This window comes from Pseudopodoces humilis, chromosome 16 (genome assembly GCF_049639895.1).
Source record: "Pseudopodoces humilis isolate 2021_Gansu_Grassland_sample_001 chromosome 16, ASM4963989v1, whole genome shotgun sequence".
NCBI classification, from domain to species: Eukaryota; Metazoa; Chordata; class Aves; order Passeriformes; family Paridae; genus Pseudopodoces; species Pseudopodoces humilis.
Window position 1 is genome coordinate 6,116,726 of NC_142215.1, and position 21,286 is coordinate 6,138,011.

Consider the following 21,286-nt stretch of genomic DNA (forward strand, 5'->3'; position numbering starts at 1 on the left):
AGCCAAAATATGACTTTCTACTACTCATGTCAGCAGCAAGCCTCTCTCTCTGAAGAGAAAAAAAAAGGCAAAATCACCACCTGGATTGAGAAAAAAGGGATGAGGAAAACAGCACAGGCAGCAAGAATAAAACACGGTCTGGAAAGAGGCAGCTCCTGTAAAAGAGAATATGGAGTAAGGCAAGAGGTGCTGAAGATATCTCAGGTGAGTTTAGTATGCTGAAGTTCCATGTGGCCTTGGCAAAATTATCATAAAGGATATGAGGGAAAAGGATGACACATAAATCAAAAAAGCCTTCCTGACAAGATTCAAGCTTGAAGCAGAAGTAGCATACTCAAGCATGGAAAGCAGGTCCTTCTAGTACATCATCTTCCCTGCAGGAACCACCTTTACTTGACTTGAGAGGAGGACATAAACCTCCCTCACCTGTGACACTGAAGTAATGAAAAAGCATTTTTTGGAGACAGGCTCTCCCTGCCTTCAGCTGCTGCTCAGCTTTGGCCCTGAGGTGTGCAGGCTGAAGACCTTTCTGAATTTTTTCATGCTGCTGAGAAGAAGATGCTGACTTGGAAATAGCCAAGAAAAACCTGACAACAGTATCTGCATCCTCATGAAACACAAGCCAAAGGAAACTCAAAGACAGGACCTGATGCCTTTTGTGATCACCACTTTCTCACCTAAGACTTGGGTTTCCCAGCAAGCCTTTAAGGTGTTTGCAGGGGGACAAGACCCGAGTCCAAGAAGACTTTGAAACCTAAACCTGGGCTGAAGCCTCACCACTGTGGCTGTGAATGAAGCTATAGATGGAGCCCCCTCCAAAAGGTTGTCACTATCAGTCATGAGGAGTCAGGAGTTAAAAACTACTTTTGTTAGTCTTTAATCCTGCCCAATCCTATGAACTCCCACTGAGGATTACAGGCTCCCCATGGTCCAGGCCCTCCCTGCACAGCTGGGAGCTTCTGCCCTAGCACTGTATGTCTGCTCCCAGAGAGCACTTTTTGGGAGATCAATCCTGGATTCAGAGTGGCTCCCTCCCTAGGTACTCAGCAGATTGGTACACGGAGCAGGACGGAACTGAACAGAAGACAAGGCAGCTGTCAGCTGTACATCCCAGCTCTCCTACACTCTTGAAAATGAAGCTGGAAAGAAACCAAAATGTTTCCAAATCTAGGGAATTTGCAGTTCTGAAATTCATTTAATTCCACAGTGAGTTTTCGTTTAATTCATTGTGAATGAGCTTCTCCTTCCAAACCTGGAGGATTCCATATCAATTTCAATCCTTTTAGGGTTTTAATCTCTCTTGCTAGACAGAGCGGCAGAACGTAACGAATTTCTGGTTTAAATCATTGCAAAACAGAATGCATTTAGGGCAGAATGTTTCAGAGGTGTTAAAGATCATGCTGAGGAAGCATTCTGAAATCAGATTTCATCAGAACTGGCTGCTGAATTCAATAGACGTGACATTTCTGTGTGAAAAAAAAGAGAAGGGTTTTAATGAACTATTTTCAAGCACGTCCCAGAGCAGGTGGTGTGTCAGAGGCAGAGAGTTAGGGGGCGGATGCTGGACAGACTGGAGCAGAGGGCACAGGTGCCCTGACACAGCCGAGCATCTTCTCTGGCCCCAAGGAGCACAGAGGTCTTCAAGACAGAGCAGAGGTGGGAAAGCAAAGCTGTGCTCCCCACAAGAGCAGGAACTGCCCAGCCCATGCCTGAAGTGCTCCCACAGACCACACGGAGAGCACAGCGCTGGCTCAACCCTGCCAGGCAGGAGCAAAGAGCAATGCCAGCATTTATTCAGACTTCCACTGCTGTTAATCCTTCACTTCTCTGTGCTCCCAAATGGATTTGCTTTGCTGAACTGAAATACTAATCAGGCAAAGCGGTGCAGCATTCACGTGCCAGTTTAGCTGTGGGAAGCAGCTCCCAGGACCGTCCCAAGGCTTTCCTGCCTGAGCTGCTTTGCCCCTGTGCAGAGCCCCCCGCTGCCTCCACTGCCTTTGATTGCCTCTTCACCTCGTGCTGTTCAAAGGCACCACCTTCATTTCAAGTTTAGAGCTGCTCTTAAGACTGCTTCTTTCCTGGCATGAAAATACCCCACAGGAAGAGATTGCCAGGGTTTCTCAAAAGCTGGGCCCTCCCTCCTGCTTAGAATTTTACAGAAATGTAAAAGATTGATACTTTGAGCATGTTTCTTTTATATTAGTCCCGGGTTTTTTTGTGTGCTAAGGCTACAGAAAGCCAAGGAATCTCAGCCAGCCCTCCATCTCAATGACTTTCAGCAGATCCTGTGGTGTCTGGAGCATCTTCCCACGTGCCAGCCGTGCTGTATCTCTAGGTGACAGCCATGACCCAGCAGCTCAGAGCATGTCCCCAGCTGACACTGCCCTGCTCCCTCTCCTACCATGTCCCTTCTCTTGTGGCAGTCACTGCAAGGCTTGGGAAAAAATGTAAAAAATAATAAAGCTCCTTCAGTAGCCAAAAAGGAGATGCAGTTCATCCTTTAAGGATGTGTTATTGATACAGAGGGTGTTTGCATAATCAATCCAGAGAAACAGCTCTTGCTCCCCACACTTGCACAAGAGATGGACAATCCTCACCTCCATGCAGACATGCATTTACAGCAGGAACAGCCCTGCCCAGGATAAGCTGCAGAGACAATGTTTGCTAAAAATGAGTCAGTCACAGCCATAGTCCCAGGGAGCATCTCTGGTCCCAGCCCCCTGTACAGGCAAATTCTCTGCTGTTGCCCAGAACAGCTGTGGTTGTCCCATCCCTGGAAGTGTTCAGGGCCAGAATGGATGGAGCTCTGAACAAGATGGTCTAGTGAAGGTGTTCCTGCCCATGGCAAAGGGGTTGGAACTGGATGGTCTTTAAGGTCCCTTCCAACTCATGCCACTTTATGATCCCATGGATTCTGTTCAGTGTCACAAATTCATGCAAAATCCAAGGTCACATTAGGACAGAAGAACATGACTATGCATGCACATACATATTTTGAACCTCTGTATATAACTAAGAGCCTTTTTTTTTATTCTAGGGAAAAGCCCAAACAGTCTTAACGTTCTCCAAAGGAGAACCAACAAATATATTAAGGAGACTAAGACCTGCCACACAGGAATGCATACAGATATTTCAGCTGCTACCAAAGTAATGTATACCCAAAGAAAGATTAAACCATCACCTTGAAACCCTGCTCATCAGGAATGATGAGGTGTGCTTGCCTGACTTCAGCAGCACGACTCTTGACCACATTCTGACTGTGACAACAGTGGCAAGGGACTTGAAAGGAGATGTCAGCTACCAACACCATGTCGTCTGTGACAGCCTCAAAGGAATAACTAAAAAGGTCGTTCCTTGCCTTATTTGATGTGACATAAATTTTATTTCAAAGTCCATCTACAAAGAGGCTCCTGGAATACTGACTGCTCAGAAATGGGGTTACCTGCAGTGGGGGCCTAACGTGGAGGCCTGTGGTGCCTCCTGATGTAATCAATACTTGAAGCATATGGATGTGGCAGTTTAATTTCTTTACTTCAATGAGCAACAGATGCTCAGTGAACCCCCCATGGCCTCCCTGTGTGCAAGATGCTCAGCACCATCCTCAGGCTGAACTGCTGCCCCTCCATGCAGCAGGGATACGTCATTTTCTTTCATTTTTCTATATGAAAATCTGCAAATGTTTCCAGTGCCCACTCCAAAAGCTCAGTGGCCAGAAGCAGACACTCTGATGTGTACACAACAAAAGCCACAGCACTATCCAAATGGACATATAATGGGAAAAGTCAATTCAAGAGAAAAAATCCTTGCAACAAGGATGAAAGGATGAAGAAATTAATTTTACTGACCGAGTTTCAAACAACTTATCCCTTTACCTTTCTTCTGAATTTCCTCATCAAGTCAAAATTTCACATCTTTGACCTTCCCTTAATGAACAACCACATCTACTATTCAAGGCATTTTTATATATTTAGACAACACTTTTTTCCCCAAAGTCTCTTTTCCCTTCCCACCCGCACTTCATTCAACTCCCAATTAAGGTGACTGCACAGGGAGTAAGTGATTTTGTCCTCATTTATCTAAATGCATCAGGCAGTAATGAAACTCGCTCTGCCACAGCAACAGGGTGTGGGAAGCAGCCCCCAGTGCTACAGAAACACCCTCTCAGATGAAGGGTTTTCCAGTACAGCCCAGAGAAAGGATATCTACTCACATTTTCCCACAAAATGTTGGATCCTCAGCTGACTTTAATTAGAGCCTCCTCCATTTCCATCACTGCAGGACATGATATGAGGCTTTCTCTCTAATTGGCAACAAATCATGCTCTGCCCTGCCATTTTGCAGCTATTCTGGGCTGGTATCTCCCTCTTCCCATTTCGGTTTAAGGGCTGTGGTGATGCCCAACACTCATTGCTTTGCATCTGGGATTGCACCAAGCTGAAGCTCAGGTGCTGGGAGCTCCCAATTTCTTTTAAGTGCTCTTGCTGGCTCACTCTCTGTTTTGAGAAGCAGAGGGGAGGAGGACAGTACACTGGAGAGAAGTTCACAAACTGCTCTGGCAGCTGCGCTCCCTTTCATTTTTTTTTACCAACTCCTTAGGACTATCATGCACATCTGAAGCTTTGCAGCTTAAAAAAAAAAAGGAAACCCAAAGCTTTCAGGCAGAACAAAGTCTCTCTTTCAGATGCAGACAATGCCAGAGATAATTAATTAGAAGCTAGGGACTGAAAACATCAGGTTACAGATTTCCCGGGTGACTTTTGGCGGGACAGAGGGCCTGGTGCCGAGCCTCGTGGGCGGCACGCCGCGTGTCTCACCTCGCAGCTGCTGGAAGCAGGTGGTGCTGCTGTCCCCATCCAAGGGGTGCCGCAGGACCCCGTTGCTGGGCTTGGGCCGCTCGTAGTCCCTGTCGGGGAGCATGGCCTGCTCGCTCTCCCCGGCGCGCTCGGGCCGCGGCGGCAGCGACTGCGGGAAGCCGAACATGGGCAGGGACGAGAAGAAGAGTAAGGCACCACAGAGCAGGAAGCCTCCCCACCACGCTCCGATCCACCGAGGGTCGTCCGGGGTTATGTCCAGCTTACCTGTGGGGGGAGCAAACACGGGTCAGGGGCTTGGCCGTGGGGAGGGGGAGACAACGGCGTGAATGATCCCGTGGGCTGCAAGGCGGTCACAGGGACCCCTGGTGAGGGGCACGAGACACAAGGTGGGAGCTGCAGTGTGTGAGCCACCAGTGCACAGTGTCCTCCACACTCAAGGGATCGTCAGGACTAGCTCCCATCACTTCTGCCTAAATGGTACACCCAGCTTTGGCAACACCCTGCAGTCAGAGCTTCTCCCTAGCGTTTTTGGCTCTGCTAGCTCCAGGAAGCTGCTGTGTACCAGTGTCCCCTGTGCTGGCACGGAGGTTTTGGACATCCCTGTCCCAGTGTGCCCCACTCACCTGATACACCCCCTGGCACAGAGAAGAACACTGCACCTCCAACCCTGCTTTCCCAGGAGCTCAATGCTCCCTCTGCTTTGAATTCTCGGCCCTTTTCAGCAAAAGAGAGATTGGCCTTTGGGCTTTAGGGGCACCTCTGACTGTGTGGAGGGTGAAACAGTCCTAAATATTGGAAAAGAAACCCACCCACAGCATCAAATGGGCTCAGGAAAGTACCAAAGTAATCAGAAAAGGAAGAACAAAATAAAAGGTTAGAGTATCCTCTAGGCCACAGCTGAGCAGAGGCAAGGCCTAAGAAGGGTCTGGAGTCCATGTGGGGAAATACAAATAAACAGCGGGAGAGGAAAAACTGTTTTCCTAACAGCTGCCTTGCTACCACAGCCACAAGGGTGCCCAGTGCTGGAGCTGATTCCTGGAGGAGACTTAGGTCCACATGGCTGGAATAACAAGCTCCTCTGCTCATGGTGACTGTCTGGTTACTGCCACTCTGAAAAATCTGTCTCAAGTGAGGCAATCAAGTTGTCTCTCAAGCAGAGACAGAAGGAAACTCTTTTTTTTCCTTAGGGAAAACAACACGTAGCCCTCAAATACAGATAAAGTTTGAAAAATAGTGTTGTGGAGGGACTGGATTCCTCTGCTGTTATTTCTTCCTGCCTGAAGTGCATTTTTTTCAGGTTCTTGGGAGCACAACAGTGTGAAGAGTCAGGCAAATCAGAGTCTTCTTCATATTCCCTTCCTAAAATAGCTGCTGGGTGGCAGGCAGCGCAGCAGCATGCCCTGGCATCCCACACCTGCCCAGAACAGGGGGCAGGACAAGGCTCAACCCCCCAGAGCTTGTTCTTGTGCCACCTCGAGCTGTAAAAGGCAGAGCCAGATGCAAAGGGGAAACTCCTTCCCATGCAAAAATAAACAGAGGCCATGTGTGCCCCAGCTTTTGCAGGTCAGTGACTGACCATGGCCAAAGCCAGCTGGAGCTGGGAGCGCTGCAGCCTCCCTGTAAAGTGGCTGAGCCACAGCCCTTCCAGGCTTCTCAGCAGTAACCTTCCTCAGCTCTTCACTGTGGCTCTGTATCTGTCTGGGGCTTTTTGAGCTGTAAATACTGAGCAATGCCTTATGTTAAAAATGGCCAGAAGACACCCAATTAACTTTTTAGCTAGGTCAGCGTCTTGCCTCTCATGGTAACCAGCTGCAGCTACCCAGAAAGCCTGTAAGAATAAAGTCAGCATATATTATTCTTGCGACTCGGGGGCTGAGCTAGCTTTGGAGTTATGTTCATTTTTTTCATATATAAACTTGTCCTATTGCTTTTAAAATCCATTTGGAGATTTTTAGCACCTTATGGTGAGGAGTTCCACAGCTTTACCTACAGGGAGATAAAATATTTTCTTCTGTACATTCATATTTTAGTATAAATTATACTAAATGGTCAAATATCTAACAGGTTTCAAACAGTTCCTCTGCCAAGTGAGGCTTTGGTAAAGCCAAGGAATGAAAAGGGGCCATGTGGTGTTTGACCAAACTGCAGCCAAATGTTTCAGCCATCCCAAAAGATACTTCTTTGTCATTTGATATTATTTACATTTCCTCAGCTGCCATCTGCTTGTGAGATCAAAAAAAGGCACTAACACTTTTCGGTGCAGATTTGCAGATCTGTCCTCAGATCTTGCAGAGATCTGAGAACAATTGTTCTCAGAGCAATTCTGTTCTGAGTCCCGCAAGGTTCAACTCCATCCTAATGCGTTCTGTGACAACACATTTGCACCATCACAGGGCTGAAATGCACCCTCTAAGGGACAAAAACCCTGCATAAGGGTCTGTGGGATCCGATGGAGCTGAGAACGGTGGAAAAAGCATCTGAACAACTGAGGGAAAGGAAAGAACATCAGGTTTGCCGTGTGCAGCCACAGGGCCGGGGAGCAGCAGAGAACAGCCTGTTACATGTTGCCCTCTCATGGCCAAGAACACACAGTGCAGGCACCAATAAAACCAGAATTTGGTCTAAAGGAACAAAAGGACAATTTGCAAACAATCTGCTTTAACCCGAGTGAAGGTGAGCAATAATTATTTAATGTTTTGGAGAAAAGCACTAATGCTGTGGGACTGATGCTGCCCATCCAAGCAGGACAGAAGGTGCTGGGCATGGATCTTACTGGTGTGCCTCCATCAGAACCTGGCTCCACCACACCCTGGGGTGGCAGCTCTCCAGATTTCACGCCGTGCTCTGGACACAGCTCCTCTGGCATGACAGTGCAAGGTGTCCTTTAAGGGCTGGGATGAAACTCATAGCAGAAAACACAGAAGGGAACAAATTTTAACCATTATAAATCTGTTATTTATCAGAACAGAGCTGAAACCTTTTGAATCCCAGTCTCAAAACCCTTCTGGAAAGAGGTAGTGAAGATGGAATGACAGCCAGTTTCCTGATTGTGAGCATCAACATTTTTGTCCTGATGATAAAAATTTAGCGAATTTGATTTGAAACCAAACCACAGCACTCCTTACTTGTGTCAATGAAGACAGCATCCACATAGATTTTGGTACAGAAGGAGCCCAAGATAAATCCACAGGCTGGTCCAAATACCAGCATTGTAAACAGGATCCCTACAAGGAGAGAAGAAAGAGAAGATTAGTACTGGGCTCTGGTTATTCATTGCAAGTTGTTCTGCTTGTCTGCTGTAAGATGGTATTACCTTAGTGATGCCAAATAGATAGAGGCAGTCTCTGTGTTGAATGCTCCAGGCAGAAGAGCACCCTTAAATGTATTTTGCTTTTCCATATCTCTTCAGGAAAATGAGCAGATGGAGGTGTGATAATGCTGAAGGATTTCTATTGAGCTGAGAAGACAGTGTGGACATATGCTGTGTTTTGGTCGGCTGGATGCTCTAAAAGATGTCTTACTCAACAGCACAAGGTAAAGCAGACCTGCCTTCTCCTCACGGGCAACTCTTGCCACCTCCACCTAAAATCTTGGTAGACAGAATTTTCAGACATTAGGGACAGCAAATCTATGAAACTAGTGTTGTCACAGACTGCTGGATAAAGTCCCTTTACAGAAGTAGGAACACTTTTCCTAATCTGTGAAGCCCTTCTCCCCATCAGACACACATGGCAAATATTCATGCTGTGTGGATCTTCCAGCCTCTCACAACCGCTTTTTCTTTCTGCAAAACCTGCATGAAATTGCCAGTGTAATGCCAGGAGAAGAGCTATTATGAGTAAATTACTTATTTGTTTCAATACAGTATTTAGAAGCATTTATTTTCACTCCCATTTTGGCCCTGAAACAGGAACACTACAGGCACAGCGCCAGCTCTCAATTATCCAGGGCAGAAAGGCGGGGGGACACAAGGATAATCCAGAAAAAGAAGCAGCAAAGATATACAAAACATTTGTAAATTAGACAATAAGAACATATTAGGTACTTTCACATTTGGGAAAAACAACAAGAAGTCCCCCAAGGACCCTTGTAAATGGCTTTCTGAAGGGTGCAGACTGAGCAGTGTGCAGCAGAGCATGAGCCTGCTTGTTCCCTCTGGGGAAGGCACTGCTGATGGACCCATGTGCCTGGTGAGGGGGGCACCTCAGCAGAGACGTGCCAGCACCAGTCCTGGTGTCACTGCACCTCAGAGGTGGCCCATGAAGGAGCTCATTTGCATCTGGGCTCTTTGCTGGCTCTCCTAATCTCTCTGGGGGTGTTGCCTGGCATCTCAGTGCATTTATAATGCACTTCATCACAGCTATCTCAGCCCTCAAGTTCCTTATCTGGAAACTTTTTAATTCCCAAGTTCCCTCTCTGTGCATTTCTCAGGAGCTGGAGAAATTATCAGAGCTGCAAAAAAATTCCCAGACCGCCATCCCCAAGCAAGGGAATCCACATCTGCCAACAACGGCTTAGCCAAGCAGAATAAACTGGAATGGTCAGAAGCAACTTCAGCTTCATTTTAAACATGCAGGGTGCAAACTAACTCCTCCAGGTTGCTGGCACTGGGACTTGGTTGGATTGATGACCAGGGACAAAGCAGAGGTGCCTCCAGCCAGCTGCTCACACAAACCCGGTGTGTTAAAGCCTCTCACCTTCAGCAGCACGAGGGACAGATGAAGGTGGTGGGAGGAAAGGAAGTTGTATGAGCTGCAGTGAGGGGTCACCGCTGTCAGGGCAGCAGCAGGAGCTGCCAGCCCCTGCCCAGTCTCTGCCAAGCTCTAAGCTGCAGCAATGGCACTGTGTCACAGCCCGTGGTTAAATTAAGTGCCGAGGTCTCTGCCCGTGATGTCCCATGTCACGAGTGGACCAGCCATCATCTCCTCTCCTGCAGCCACCTTGTCCTGCTGTGCTGGGTTTGTGCTCCATGGTCCAGCAGAACACTGGGACATTTGTGCTCCTCCAACCACAGAGCTGCTTAGCAAGTTTGTGCCTTGCCTTTGGGGATCTGTGAAGCCTCACAGGGGAGATCCTGCGAAGAGAAGATTCTCTTCTGCAGAAGCAGAAGCATTTCATGGCATGTGAAATGCTGGGAGAGCAGAAAAAGGGATTTCTTTTCCCAGCACACCTCCAGCCTCATCTCCCTTCCCTCCTAGCCCCACTTGCAGCTATACAGTTTCCAACAGGATTTTATAAAATACCCATGTCACATTTTTTGTTGGTCACTAGATGGCATCGGTGTTTGTCGTTCAGCCCCAAGTGCCAGGTGGAGCAGGTTGGGTGACTGCTGCTCATCCTCACTCCTGAAACACGATGGTGTTCCTGGGCTCCTACAGCCCCAAGGAGGGTGGCACTGACACAGGGCACTGTCAACACCCACATTTCTGCCACATACACTCAGTCCGTGCCCCTTCCCTGCTCTAGGACAAACTTTTCTAGAATTGTTTCAGGCACAGAGTTGAAGGAGACAGCCTGTAGCAGAGATTGCCATGGCTACTCCTGTGATGAAGGAGACAGCATTCAAATACCTTTGGAAACTGAACATAAATTACGATTTTCTATGTAAATATGGTCAAGCATACGCTGGGCCCCGTATCAGCTGGAGCAATGACAAATGGAGCAGAAGGGCCAGCCAGTTCTACCCTCCAGGCAACACCTTTGGATGCATCAGTGTTGGGTTGAGGAGGGGTGGAAGTTTGTCCTGTGGTGATCTCCAAAGCACAGAGTTGCTCTGACCATGTGTGTACAGGGAAAACCACAGAGCTGGTGTTTGTTTCATGGAGCAAAGTGCAAGACAAAGAACATGGAAAAAATCATCCTTCACCAAAAAAGGGGAAATGTTTTCCCCTTTCCCAGAAGCAGAAGAGAGCAGGGACCTGTGGCTGGTGGTCCAGCAGCAGCAAGGAGACGCTTGCAGAGAGAATTATCTCAGCAAAAAGCAAACATTGAGAAAGCAGCCAGTGCAGGTGCAGGCACAGGTGACAGATGAACCTGCCCATCCCCACACTACTGCATCTCAAACCCACTATGTCAGAAACAAGCCCTGTCCTCAGTTACTAAAATACCACATTTCATATCCTAGTGGCTGCAGGAAGGCACGATTTGCTCTGCCATGTCCTCACTAGAGGGCAATGTGGGATAGAGCATCCACTGAAACACCTATTTAACATCTTCCAAAAGCTATTAAATTATTATTCACCTCTAGGCTAGCTTAAAAAAAAGCCACGTTAATTGTGTTTTCTCTTTTTCTGTAGTTTGTTCTAAAGTCAAGGAAACAACTGGTTCACCCTACACCCTTTTTTATCTTTTTTTGAAACTTCAACAAAATCCTAGGGTTGCAGTAATAGTATTTTACACTTTAATTCACAAATCTAGCAGATTGTAGAAAAACCCAAGGCATGGACTGTCACAATGGATAGTCCAGAGTCTGTACAGAGCAGGACCTTGCTCAAGGATCAATGGAGCATGCTGACAGACACAAAAAATAGGCTAATTAAGCAATTGGGTTAGAGCCCGTGGTTGAACGTTTGTGCAGAATTGAGGACACAAGAGGAAATTAGGCAAGTTTGAATTAGCTTAAGACATCATTCCTCTTTTGAGAAATCCTGCACAAATGCTACCACTCCTGCTATTAGGAGAACACTTTCAACATCACCCACCTCGTCCTGCAACCACAAAGCTGCTGCTTAGTAGAGAAGGAGGTCTTGCAAAAGCCCTTTTCCCAGTGCTGGGGTTGCTGCTAAGAATTAAAATATGCTAAATTTGTGGCTAGCTTTAATACCATTTGCTTGGTCTTTTCTCAGGTTTCCCCCTAACTTTTAGATCAGTCAGATTTGATGGAGACAGAGGACACTGATACCAGGAGCAAATAGATCAAAGGTCCTATCCTGGTTCCACCAGGCTCTTGGGAAACTCCCACTGATGCCAATAAAACCAGTGATCAGTACAGGTACTGAAACCTGTTGGTGTTTTTATTTTTAATCAGAGTTATTTTAAAAAAAATTTCATACTAAATTATGGCAGTTCTTAGAAATACTTCACGAAGAGAATTTTTAAAAAAGCAACTCTGTCCTGGGACAGTTCAAACACTTTGGTTAACTATCAAACACTTCCTTCCAGCTTGTGTCCTTTTAGAGTACAATTACATCTTAGTTTGAAAACAGCTAATAATTTTTAGTTTACCTGCTCTACTCCCTTCATCAGTCTCCCTGCCTCCTAAAAAGGCAGGAAAATAAAAAAAAGGCAGCGAAGTGGTCTGCACTGAGAAACCAGAAACATTTTCCTCCCCGTATTTTCAAATAGAACAATTTGCCAAATCCTACTTTGTCCTGTCAAAGAACGTTTTCCCAGAGCTGAGGAAAGGATTGGGACAGAGGCAAGTATTAGACCTGACATTTTGTGATGAGATTTTATCACTAGTAAGGCCCAAGACTGATAATGCAGTTTTCCATTAGAGCAAAGGGAAGGAGCAGGAGCAGGTACCACATTTGCAGAGAGACGGGGGCATGGAGATGCTCTGAGTCATGCAAAGTGCACAGAAACCAAATTGCAAAGACAGGGCTAAAGGCTGTCAGTATTTCACTAAAATGAAGAGCTGTCCCTTGGTGTTTCAAGTTGCTTTCCAGTAGCAACTGGATCCTGAAACATGAGGAAACCTGTGTTGTTCGCAGGGTAAAACTGGTGAAGCATCATCTCAATCCCTGTAATGAATTAACTGGAGACAGTAACTCCCAGGAGAAGCCCTCCTGGCTGGAAATAAGGCACCAAGGGAGACACTGCAAGGATTGCCAGTCTCATCAAGGTGCAGCAAGAGGCATCTCAGGTACAGCTCACTGAGGAGTAAGAGCAGGTTCAGCACAGTCAAGGGCTGAGGAAAAAGAGCATGAAGAATAAAGAACATCAAATAATTTTGCTTCAAAACCTCAGCTGCACCAGGGGCTGAAGACATGAGGAAATTTATTTTGGAGAGCTGCCAAAATATGCCAGGCAAAGGTGAACTGGGTAGGTGAGACAGGAGAAGGAAAAGCAGCACCTCCCACAGTGGGGCTGGCTATCAGAGCAGGAACCATCAGCAGTGCCTCAAGCAGCACTTCCCAACCATGGGCAAACCCCTGGTGTAGCAGAGAATACTGCTTTATTCAGCTATGGAGCTGTCACTGGTATCTGCTGGGTCCCCTGGAGCCAGGTTCCTCCTGCCTTGGCATTTCCACAAAATTAAAGAGTGATTAAGATTAATTAAGATTATTCACTGTGCTCCTAAGGAGCAGCACACCTTCAGCAAAGCACGTGGTCAGAGAAATACCTCCTGTCCCTTGTCCCAAGGGACAGCTTTGGTGGGCAAAAAGCTGATCAGTTTGGGAAATTGTTGCACAACGTTGTCGTTGCATCAAGTAACTACACCCCTGAGGAGGAAGGGATCAGGGAGCTAAATGGGATCTCTGTCAGCAACTGGGTGGTTCAGTGACCATCACAAACCACAGGTTTTGGGGTGTGTGGGGGAAGGCACAGCACAGACCCCACCTGCCATGGTCCTGGGAGTGCTGCTGTGGTCATGGGACAGCATCTGGCCTGGAAAGTCACTCTCAGCCCCCTGCCTGTGCAGGAGCAAGCTCTTTCTAAAAGCACAAAGGGAACTGGCTTTGCAAAGCACGAGGTAATCTCAAAACCCTGCTTGTCCCACATTTCCCGCTGCGTGGAGGGCCAGGCAGGCTAATGTAAAGGGATTAATTACTGGAATATCGTAATTCATGGGCTCTGTGACCTGCCCTTAAAGAGACACCAACCCAGCCTGTGGGAACCAGAGGCATCCTGGTACAGACTGGGGATGCTGCATCCTCCTGCACACCAGGTAGTGGCTCTCAAGGGCTTGGGATAAAGGTTCCATGCTCACACCTGGTGGGCAAAGCTCCTTGCTTCAGTGGGCTTTCTCTGACTCCTATCGGTTGATGTAACCTCAAAAATGCACATTTAGGGTGGAGGGAGGCTGTTTCCTACCTAGATGGCTTTGTTCTACGGCAAAACCTGCTGGAGTCACCCAGCACTGCCCATCCTCTCTGGCTGACAGCGTGCCCACAGCAGTGGAGGGATGCATGCATTCCTGCTCAGTCCTCGGTCTCTCATTCCCAGCTTTGTTCATTTACCATGGAAAGACATCATTTTCCTGCCACTCAGCTCCCTGTCCACACAACCATCACCACCTCCTGCTCGCTCGCACCAGCTGCAGGAAAGGTGAAGAGGTGGTGTTGGACTGGTGGCATGTTTTGATTTGTTCTGCCTCCTCAGTGCAACCACTGAAGTGAAGGGAATGTTCAAACAGGCTGGGCAGATGTTTCCAAGTGCCTGCAGCTGTTGATTAATGAGGAACAACTTTGGGATAATTCCCTTTAATGTTCAGTCTTTGTTCTGATGGGGATCAAAGCAGCTCCAGCCTTGTATTGCCATGAGGTGGGGAGTGAAGAGGTTGGGGGTTCATCCCATCTGTACACACATAATTTATTAGTTTTGCCTTCAGGATCTCAACACCAGCAGACCCCTCAGACACCTATTTAGGGTTGCTCAAGTGACACCAAAGACAGGGATGGATGTGCTAGCAGTCCCAAGGCAGTGAGAGGCTGAAATCCCTGCTCAGCCATCCCCTTCCCATGGACCATTCCCTGCATCTCATTACTTTTCAACCTTTTAACAAAAGCTAGTCCCTCCTTGTGATGTGTTGCAATGTGAATGCAGCGCTCTAGTAATCAGGAACACCAAATGTGTTAGAACAAACTGAGTTTTAGTTCTGAGTTCATTGATTCCACTGTTACAGCTCACTGCCTACATGTGTGTGTGCAACACAACACTTGGAGAAAGATCTGACAGTGCTGTCCCAAGACATCCCATTTCTCACTGACAAGACTTTCAGCTGCTTTTGGGCCAGCACAGCAGCTCCAGAAAGCCTGCAAAGCAAAAGCGTTGGACTGAATCTGACTTCTCCCATATTCATCCTTGTGATGGGAAAGCCATACAGGGGTTTAGTTCTTTCATTACAGAGTTTGAAATCAGGCAGGCTTGGACACCTCCTATCTTCCTCTCTTCTCTGATCAAGCCTTTCTATCAATATACCAAATCAGTTTCAGCAGCCTGTAAAATCCACTCTTGCTTCATGAAGATTTGGGGGTTTAATACAAGCCACTCCCCACTCTATGTAAATGTTGCAGAATTTACCCCCGTATTTAATAAGACTTAATAACTGTATCTAAAGCAGGTTAGGGAGTTTAATTTACTTACAAGAGGCAATAAAAACACGCACCCATGCTTCAGATACAACAAACTTCTAACATGATTCTTCCAAGGCTGGAGAGAGCCCATGGCAGTGGCCTTCCCCCTGCCTGCTGGAAAAGACTATTTCATTACTCCAGTAGTTTTTGTTCTAGCCTATATTTAACTTTCATATTTTAGTCCCTAAAGGAGTTGCTCAGACTCGAAAGTACCTTACATGGAGGCTTCTCCCCAGACTATCAGGGTTCCTTTAAATATTGATTTCCATCAGAATTGGGGATTTCCCTAAGGGAAAGTCTGCCGACTTAGAGATGAAATCTGTTTTCTGTAAGCATGCCTTTTGCCTGGTGAACCACCCTGCATTTTCAATTATCACCAAGCCTGAGGTTTGTTTTATCAGCAAATCCCTGTCCCCAGCACTATCAAGGCTACATGTGAAAGGATCAATGTTATACCAACAACCGACAGTCCCAGGGGATCCTGGTGCACACACGGAATGCTGCTGGAGTAGCATGGGGAGGGGGGGGATTGGACTTTTGCATTAGGAGCACAAGCTCAGCATCCAGCCCCAAATTTTCCATAATGACTAGGTGCACTTGCAGCAGCTCAAAATACATTAATTAGTTGGTTTGTGCCCTCATTCTGATGAGCACAGAAATAAGGAAAACCCAAGCCAAACAAAAGCATTAACACCACCTCCCCTGCCAAAAAAAAACCAAGCCCTACAAAACAAAATAAAATCCCAAATCAACCAAAAACCAAGCCCAGAGCCCTGCGTTTATTGGCTTTTAGGTTCCTCCTTTATCCAGCTGCTGAAACAGGATCGCCAGAAAGATGGCAGAGAAAAAAATCACACCATGAGGAAAGCTCCACAACCCCCAAAACCATGTTTGCAAGCAAAACAAAAATTAAAGCAGCCAATTTGTAAGCTCTGCAAGGTAAACCGTGGGGATGTGCTCACTACAGAAGTCTTGGGATTAATTTGGTTGCACCAGTTAACACTGGGAACAAACTGTTCCCCACCAGGCAGTGGAGGGACCTCTTGCTGCATTTCTCTCCTTACTGATGGGAAGCTGGAGAAGAAATTTGCTTATGCTAATCAATCCCTGGCACCAGCCACACGAGAGCTAATCCACTGGCAATCTCCATCAGTCTCTGCATATTTAACCAAAGCAGTGAACACTCACAGAGGATTATGAACGCAGTGGCATTGTTGTAGCAGTGTTTTCCTACTTAAGCTGCGATCACTCTGATGCCCTGTCTCTTAATATTTACACACACACTACACACAAACAGTGTGCAGAATCACATCAGTGCACGCAAGCACCCTGGTCAGACACTGCCTATGAAAACACACACAGTGATTTAATATATCTCCCTACACCTAGTGCTGTCTCCACTCTCATCCAAAATGCTCATCTTCATCCTGGTTATTTCTATAAACCAGCATCTCTTAAGACAGGCATATTGCTTAATCCTCATAAAAGATTTGCCTCCTTCTGCAAAGGTTTTACAGGTAGTTGGACACACAGAGCAAGAGATTAGAGACTCAGGCTGAGTTAGTAGAAGTCCAGAAAAAGAAGCTTCATAGTCAGTTTTTCTGCCACTATCTGCAAAAAGGAAATAAAGAAGCAAACAAAGTATGAACCTATGTCCTGTCCAGTCAGGTGCATCACAAAAAGCTGATGCTGAGTGATCTCAGAAAAATAAGGACAAGCCACTTGTTCCACCTACCCTGCTGGCTCACATTCCTGCCCCCAAAACTTGCTTGTTCTCACATCAGAAGGAGTCAGCTCCGTTTAAGAAGTGGGTACAAGCACGTTCCTAACTATAGCGTGCAAATCCAGGGCAGGCTATTTCCACCCTGCCGCACGAGCCCACGAGCCACGGATTCCACACCTCCAACATACACTGCAAAATCACAGCCCTGGGCTTGGACCAGCAATTTCCACCTTGCAAGCAATTTTCCCCTTGTGCTAATTACCTTGGGAGGCAGCCACCAAAGAGACTTTGGAAGAAAAAAACGCTCCAAAGCCAAGTATGTTTTTTTGAAGGGCTGAAGCCTCAGGCCTTCGAGCTATGCTTGTCTCCCCCCAGCCCTTAAACACAAACACCTCTGACACCAAATCCACAACACCTCTGCAGCTACAGATGGGCAGATTTCCTTGTGTTATTGCCCAGGAATTGTGCTAACTATTGGTTTGTATGGAAATATACTTTTAGGGCCCTTTTTTCTCTCTCTACAGGACTGCAACTCTACTCTGAGTTTGCTGGCTGATGTCCCCTTTAATACCAGGTGTTTTTGATCCTACAGAGAAGTGTAGGGATACATTAAAGATCTGCACAAAATTCTTCCCAGCTCTCTCTCCCCTGCTCAGACAAGCTGTCCACCCCACCTGTGAGCACACCCTGTGTTTGCTCAACAGACATGAGACACTTTTGAGGCTCTTGCACATTTTAACCTCCATCACTTGAATTCTGCACAAGTCAGCATCTCCTTATACTCTAAAATACTGGAAAAAAAAAAACAAACCCAACAGCTCATGCAACTGCGAGTACAATGAGCTATTTACACGTGATTTTCACAGCCTGTAAAACATGAATTTTGGCATTTGGAGGTTGGTGCAACACCACCTTCCCCTTTTATTTATTTATTTTCCACTGTGTACTGAACACAAAAGAGTTCTGAGTTTGGAACAGACACAACATGTTCTTTTGGGGAAAGAGCTGCCAGAACTGCCTCCTTCTCTCTCTAACCTCAGTCTTGGGGGTATCTCTTCCCATCCCACATACCTTAAATGAGAATACATTCAATTTCTAAGTGAGATTTTATGCCAATACAGGCAGCTTGCTGCTTTTCTAAGCAATGATGAGTCAGGAAGAAAAGTTCAGCTCTTTCCTCCCTACTGGACCTCCTACATTTCTGTCTCACCATTTGAAAAACTCTTCCCTGCAAAATTCGCCACTGCTCCTTCCCACTTCTCACCTGACTGCAGCAGAGGACCACTGCTGCATTTCCAGTCTTGTCATGCCTCTAAAAGCATTTCCCAGTTCTTGCTTGTGCTGACAGCACCTGGGATTTCAAGACCTTTCCTCTTAGCATCATCCAGAGAAAGGCTTTTCCAGGGTTGGTGACACAGACTCGTCAGGTCAGGTATGATGCTGGATACCCCAACAGCCCACAGCTCCCCAAATCCTGCTCCCCTCCCAGCTGATCAAGCTGTTACACATACATGAGTAATCCTCCATCCCAAACACAGCACCTGCTACAGAATGTGACACTGAACAATGGGTAAAAAGTTCATATTCCTGCTGCTCAGGCACTTCCGTGCCAAGGTAAACCCTCCCACTGCCCCACATCATCCCTGCTCCAGTGCTTCCAGCTCGGCTGATGGCTCCCTGGGAACATAAGCAACTCTAATTTATTTTTCTCCTTTTGTTTCCTGTTTTCTCAAAAGGTCTTGGAGGAAAAACTCAGAACAATGCAATATATGGTTTGTTCATTTGTGAAGGAAAGCAGGAAGAAAAGAGCATTCAAACAGCAACAGTTACCTAAGAACTGCCAGGGCAGCTCCTGCCCTCCCAAAAAGCCATCAGCAAAACTTCCACTTTTAGCAACACCAGTTTTCACACATTCTGAGATGTCTCTTCAAGTCTCCTCTGCCTGGCTGCTGCGCAGGTACGGACTATGCTGCACGGTGGAGGATGACTCACAGGCAACTGGCACTGGGTAAGCCCATCCTAAATTTCTGAGGCAAGGAGAGGCCTGGGAATCACCAATGACATCAGGCAAGCTGCTGGGAAGCCAGTGCTAATAACAGTTATCTGTACCCACCATTTAGGAAAGTGCCGTGCTTTCCTCTGCACAATAGATTAAATCTACTCTGGTAATGGCCGAGCTGTCAGGAAGGAAAGGAAATTGAAAACAAAACTCATGTTGTTCTGCTTCCTCATATTGCAAACACCATCAGAAAAAAGCATTTGCTCTTGACAATAGTCATTCTTTGCCCTGACCCAAATCTCACTGAGGTTTAGGGGAACTCTTGCACTGATCTTAACTGGCTTTGGATCAAATCCGCTGTTTGCTTCTTAGAGCAGATAAGTATTTGCTCTTAGAGACACTGAGGGTGCTGGCCTGGGACCTCCCATCTCCTCCCTTGGAGGCACCTCACTGCAGAGGCTGCTCAGCCCTTGGCCTTGCTCAGGTTTCAGCTCCACCTGCTTCCTCTGGGCAGCAGCAGCAGGTGGCCAAGGTGTCCCCAAAGCATCTGAGGGGATCCCTGTGGGAAATGTGGGCTTGGGGCTCTCGTTGTGCTTTGTTTCATGGCAATGCTACTTCTCAACAAGCTCTATGTAAACTTCTCAGCAAGAGAAATTTGGGAAGTCTAAATATATATTACTTATGGGTGGGACAGCACCATGCTCTCACAAAATCTTCCAGGGCAGGCAGTGGGGGTGATCCAGTCTGACAACCCCCTCCAAATATCCCCCCCAATTACCCCATGTGGGGAAGTCTGAGGGATGCCAGATGCCAGTCTGGGGGATGGGGAGACTGGCTGGATGCAGGATAATCCCCCAATCTAAGATTACTTCCAAATAATTATTTAGCAGTCGCTTGCAGTATCAGCACAAACCCTGCAGACTGGATCCAGAGGACTATGCTCCTGAGAGAGTGTTATTTAGCATTTCATCCCTTCTCTTGCCGAAACTACAGGCCACATGGGTGTTTTCCTGAGGTTTCTTACCGAGTCCGAAGCCATGGGGAGCTGCCAGCCTCTTCAGTGCTGTTTTCACAAGAGTATTTTCTTTTGTGCCAAGGAGGACCCTGTCCCTGAAGAGTCTCTTTCTGTCCAGGGGAAAGAACAGCTGCTGCTATCATTATGGGCTTGTCTCCCTTAATTAAGCAGCCACAGCTGAAAGATGAAACAAAGCCCTTTTCCAGCCCTCCAGGAAAGGGGTTGGATGGAGGCACTTGGAGAAGACAGCATTTCTCCCACAGTAGACCTGGAATTGCCTTTTAAGTTGAGAAGTGAATTAAAAGCAGCTGAACAACCCATCTAAAATCAATCATATCAGAATAGCCCAGTTAAGGGTGTTCAGTGGGAGGTCACCCTTGTCTTAGGAAAGCTACCCTAGATGGCCAAGTAGGATGAACACAGGAAGGTCTGTGATGGCCTCTTATTTCTGAAACAGATTATTCAAAATTCTTCATATTACTCCTCATCAATGACCTTTCAGGAGCTAGTGTGACTCTGCAAGGTCACTCCTCTGGGAGTAATGGCTTTAATGATAAATATCCAATTGCCACTTTGCTCAGAGATGTCCACCTCTGAATTTGCTACTTTTTGATGGGCTTTATGTTTTCAAAAGGGTGAAGGTGTGGATTTGTTCTACCTTTTTTTCCTTTTATTTGTTTGCTTGGTTAAAAAAAAAATAAAAATAATACAAGCTTCTTAATTCCCAAATTTTTGGCTTCAAGTGCCTTCTCTTTGCAGGCATTCCTTCATCCTGATTAGACAAAAATGGAGTTGCAACCAACCAGGCAATTGCAAATATCTCTGAGTAGTATTTCTAAGAGTCATTTTGGTGCTGTCACTCCTGCTCATCTGCAGTGTGGCTCTGTTAATGAATTCATGTCGACTCTCTCGTTTTTCTGACTGTTTATTACCCTCTTCCAGCAATCACCTCCTGGAGGATGTTAACCCCTTAGAACTGCACAGGCAAATGAACTGCTCAGAAAATGAAACCAGTTTCAGACAACCATGCTATTCTGGCTGTATGTGAGCTGGACTCAGAGGTTGATAGAACTTGTTAGCACCCACATGCTGCACATCCTGCCAGCTGAACTGCCAGCGCTGCCATTTCCAAGCCAAATCCTGTGAAGCAATCCAAGTTAAGATACTCATACTTTTAAAATAATCCAGCTAAAAAAAACCTGCTGCAGAGAGGAATCCTAGAGACTCTATGACAGGAAGCTGGAAACAGCAATTTCCAAACCAGCAAATAGAGCTGCCTCTTTTATCATCATTTCACAAGGTTTATCTCTACTGCAAAGTCCTGGTACGTGGAATTGGTCAAAAAGCCTTTGATGGACCAATGAACCACTGGAAAAATGCAGTGGATGAAGCCAGAAGGCTTTATGAGACTGTGGCTGCTTATCCTTACTTTAATTT

At 46.6% G+C, this 21,286-nt stretch overlaps 1 protein-coding gene across 1 annotated transcript in view; it reads right to left on the reverse strand.

The window, feature by feature from the left end:
- The window catches only part of SLCO3A1 (solute carrier organic anion transporter family member 3A1), a 129,276-nt gene that overhangs the window by 19,980 nt on the left and 88,010 nt on the right, over positions 1–21,286 (reverse strand). Inside the window, exons 3-4 of the mRNA XM_005521594.3 lie at positions 7,940–8,038; positions 4,815–5,078 (exon numbers count right to left, since the gene is read on the reverse strand). Of these exons, the coding sequence (XP_005521651.2) occupies positions 4,815–5,078; positions 7,940–8,038 (363 nt within the window). The remainder of the gene's footprint in view (positions 1–4,814; positions 5,079–7,939; positions 8,039–21,286) is intronic.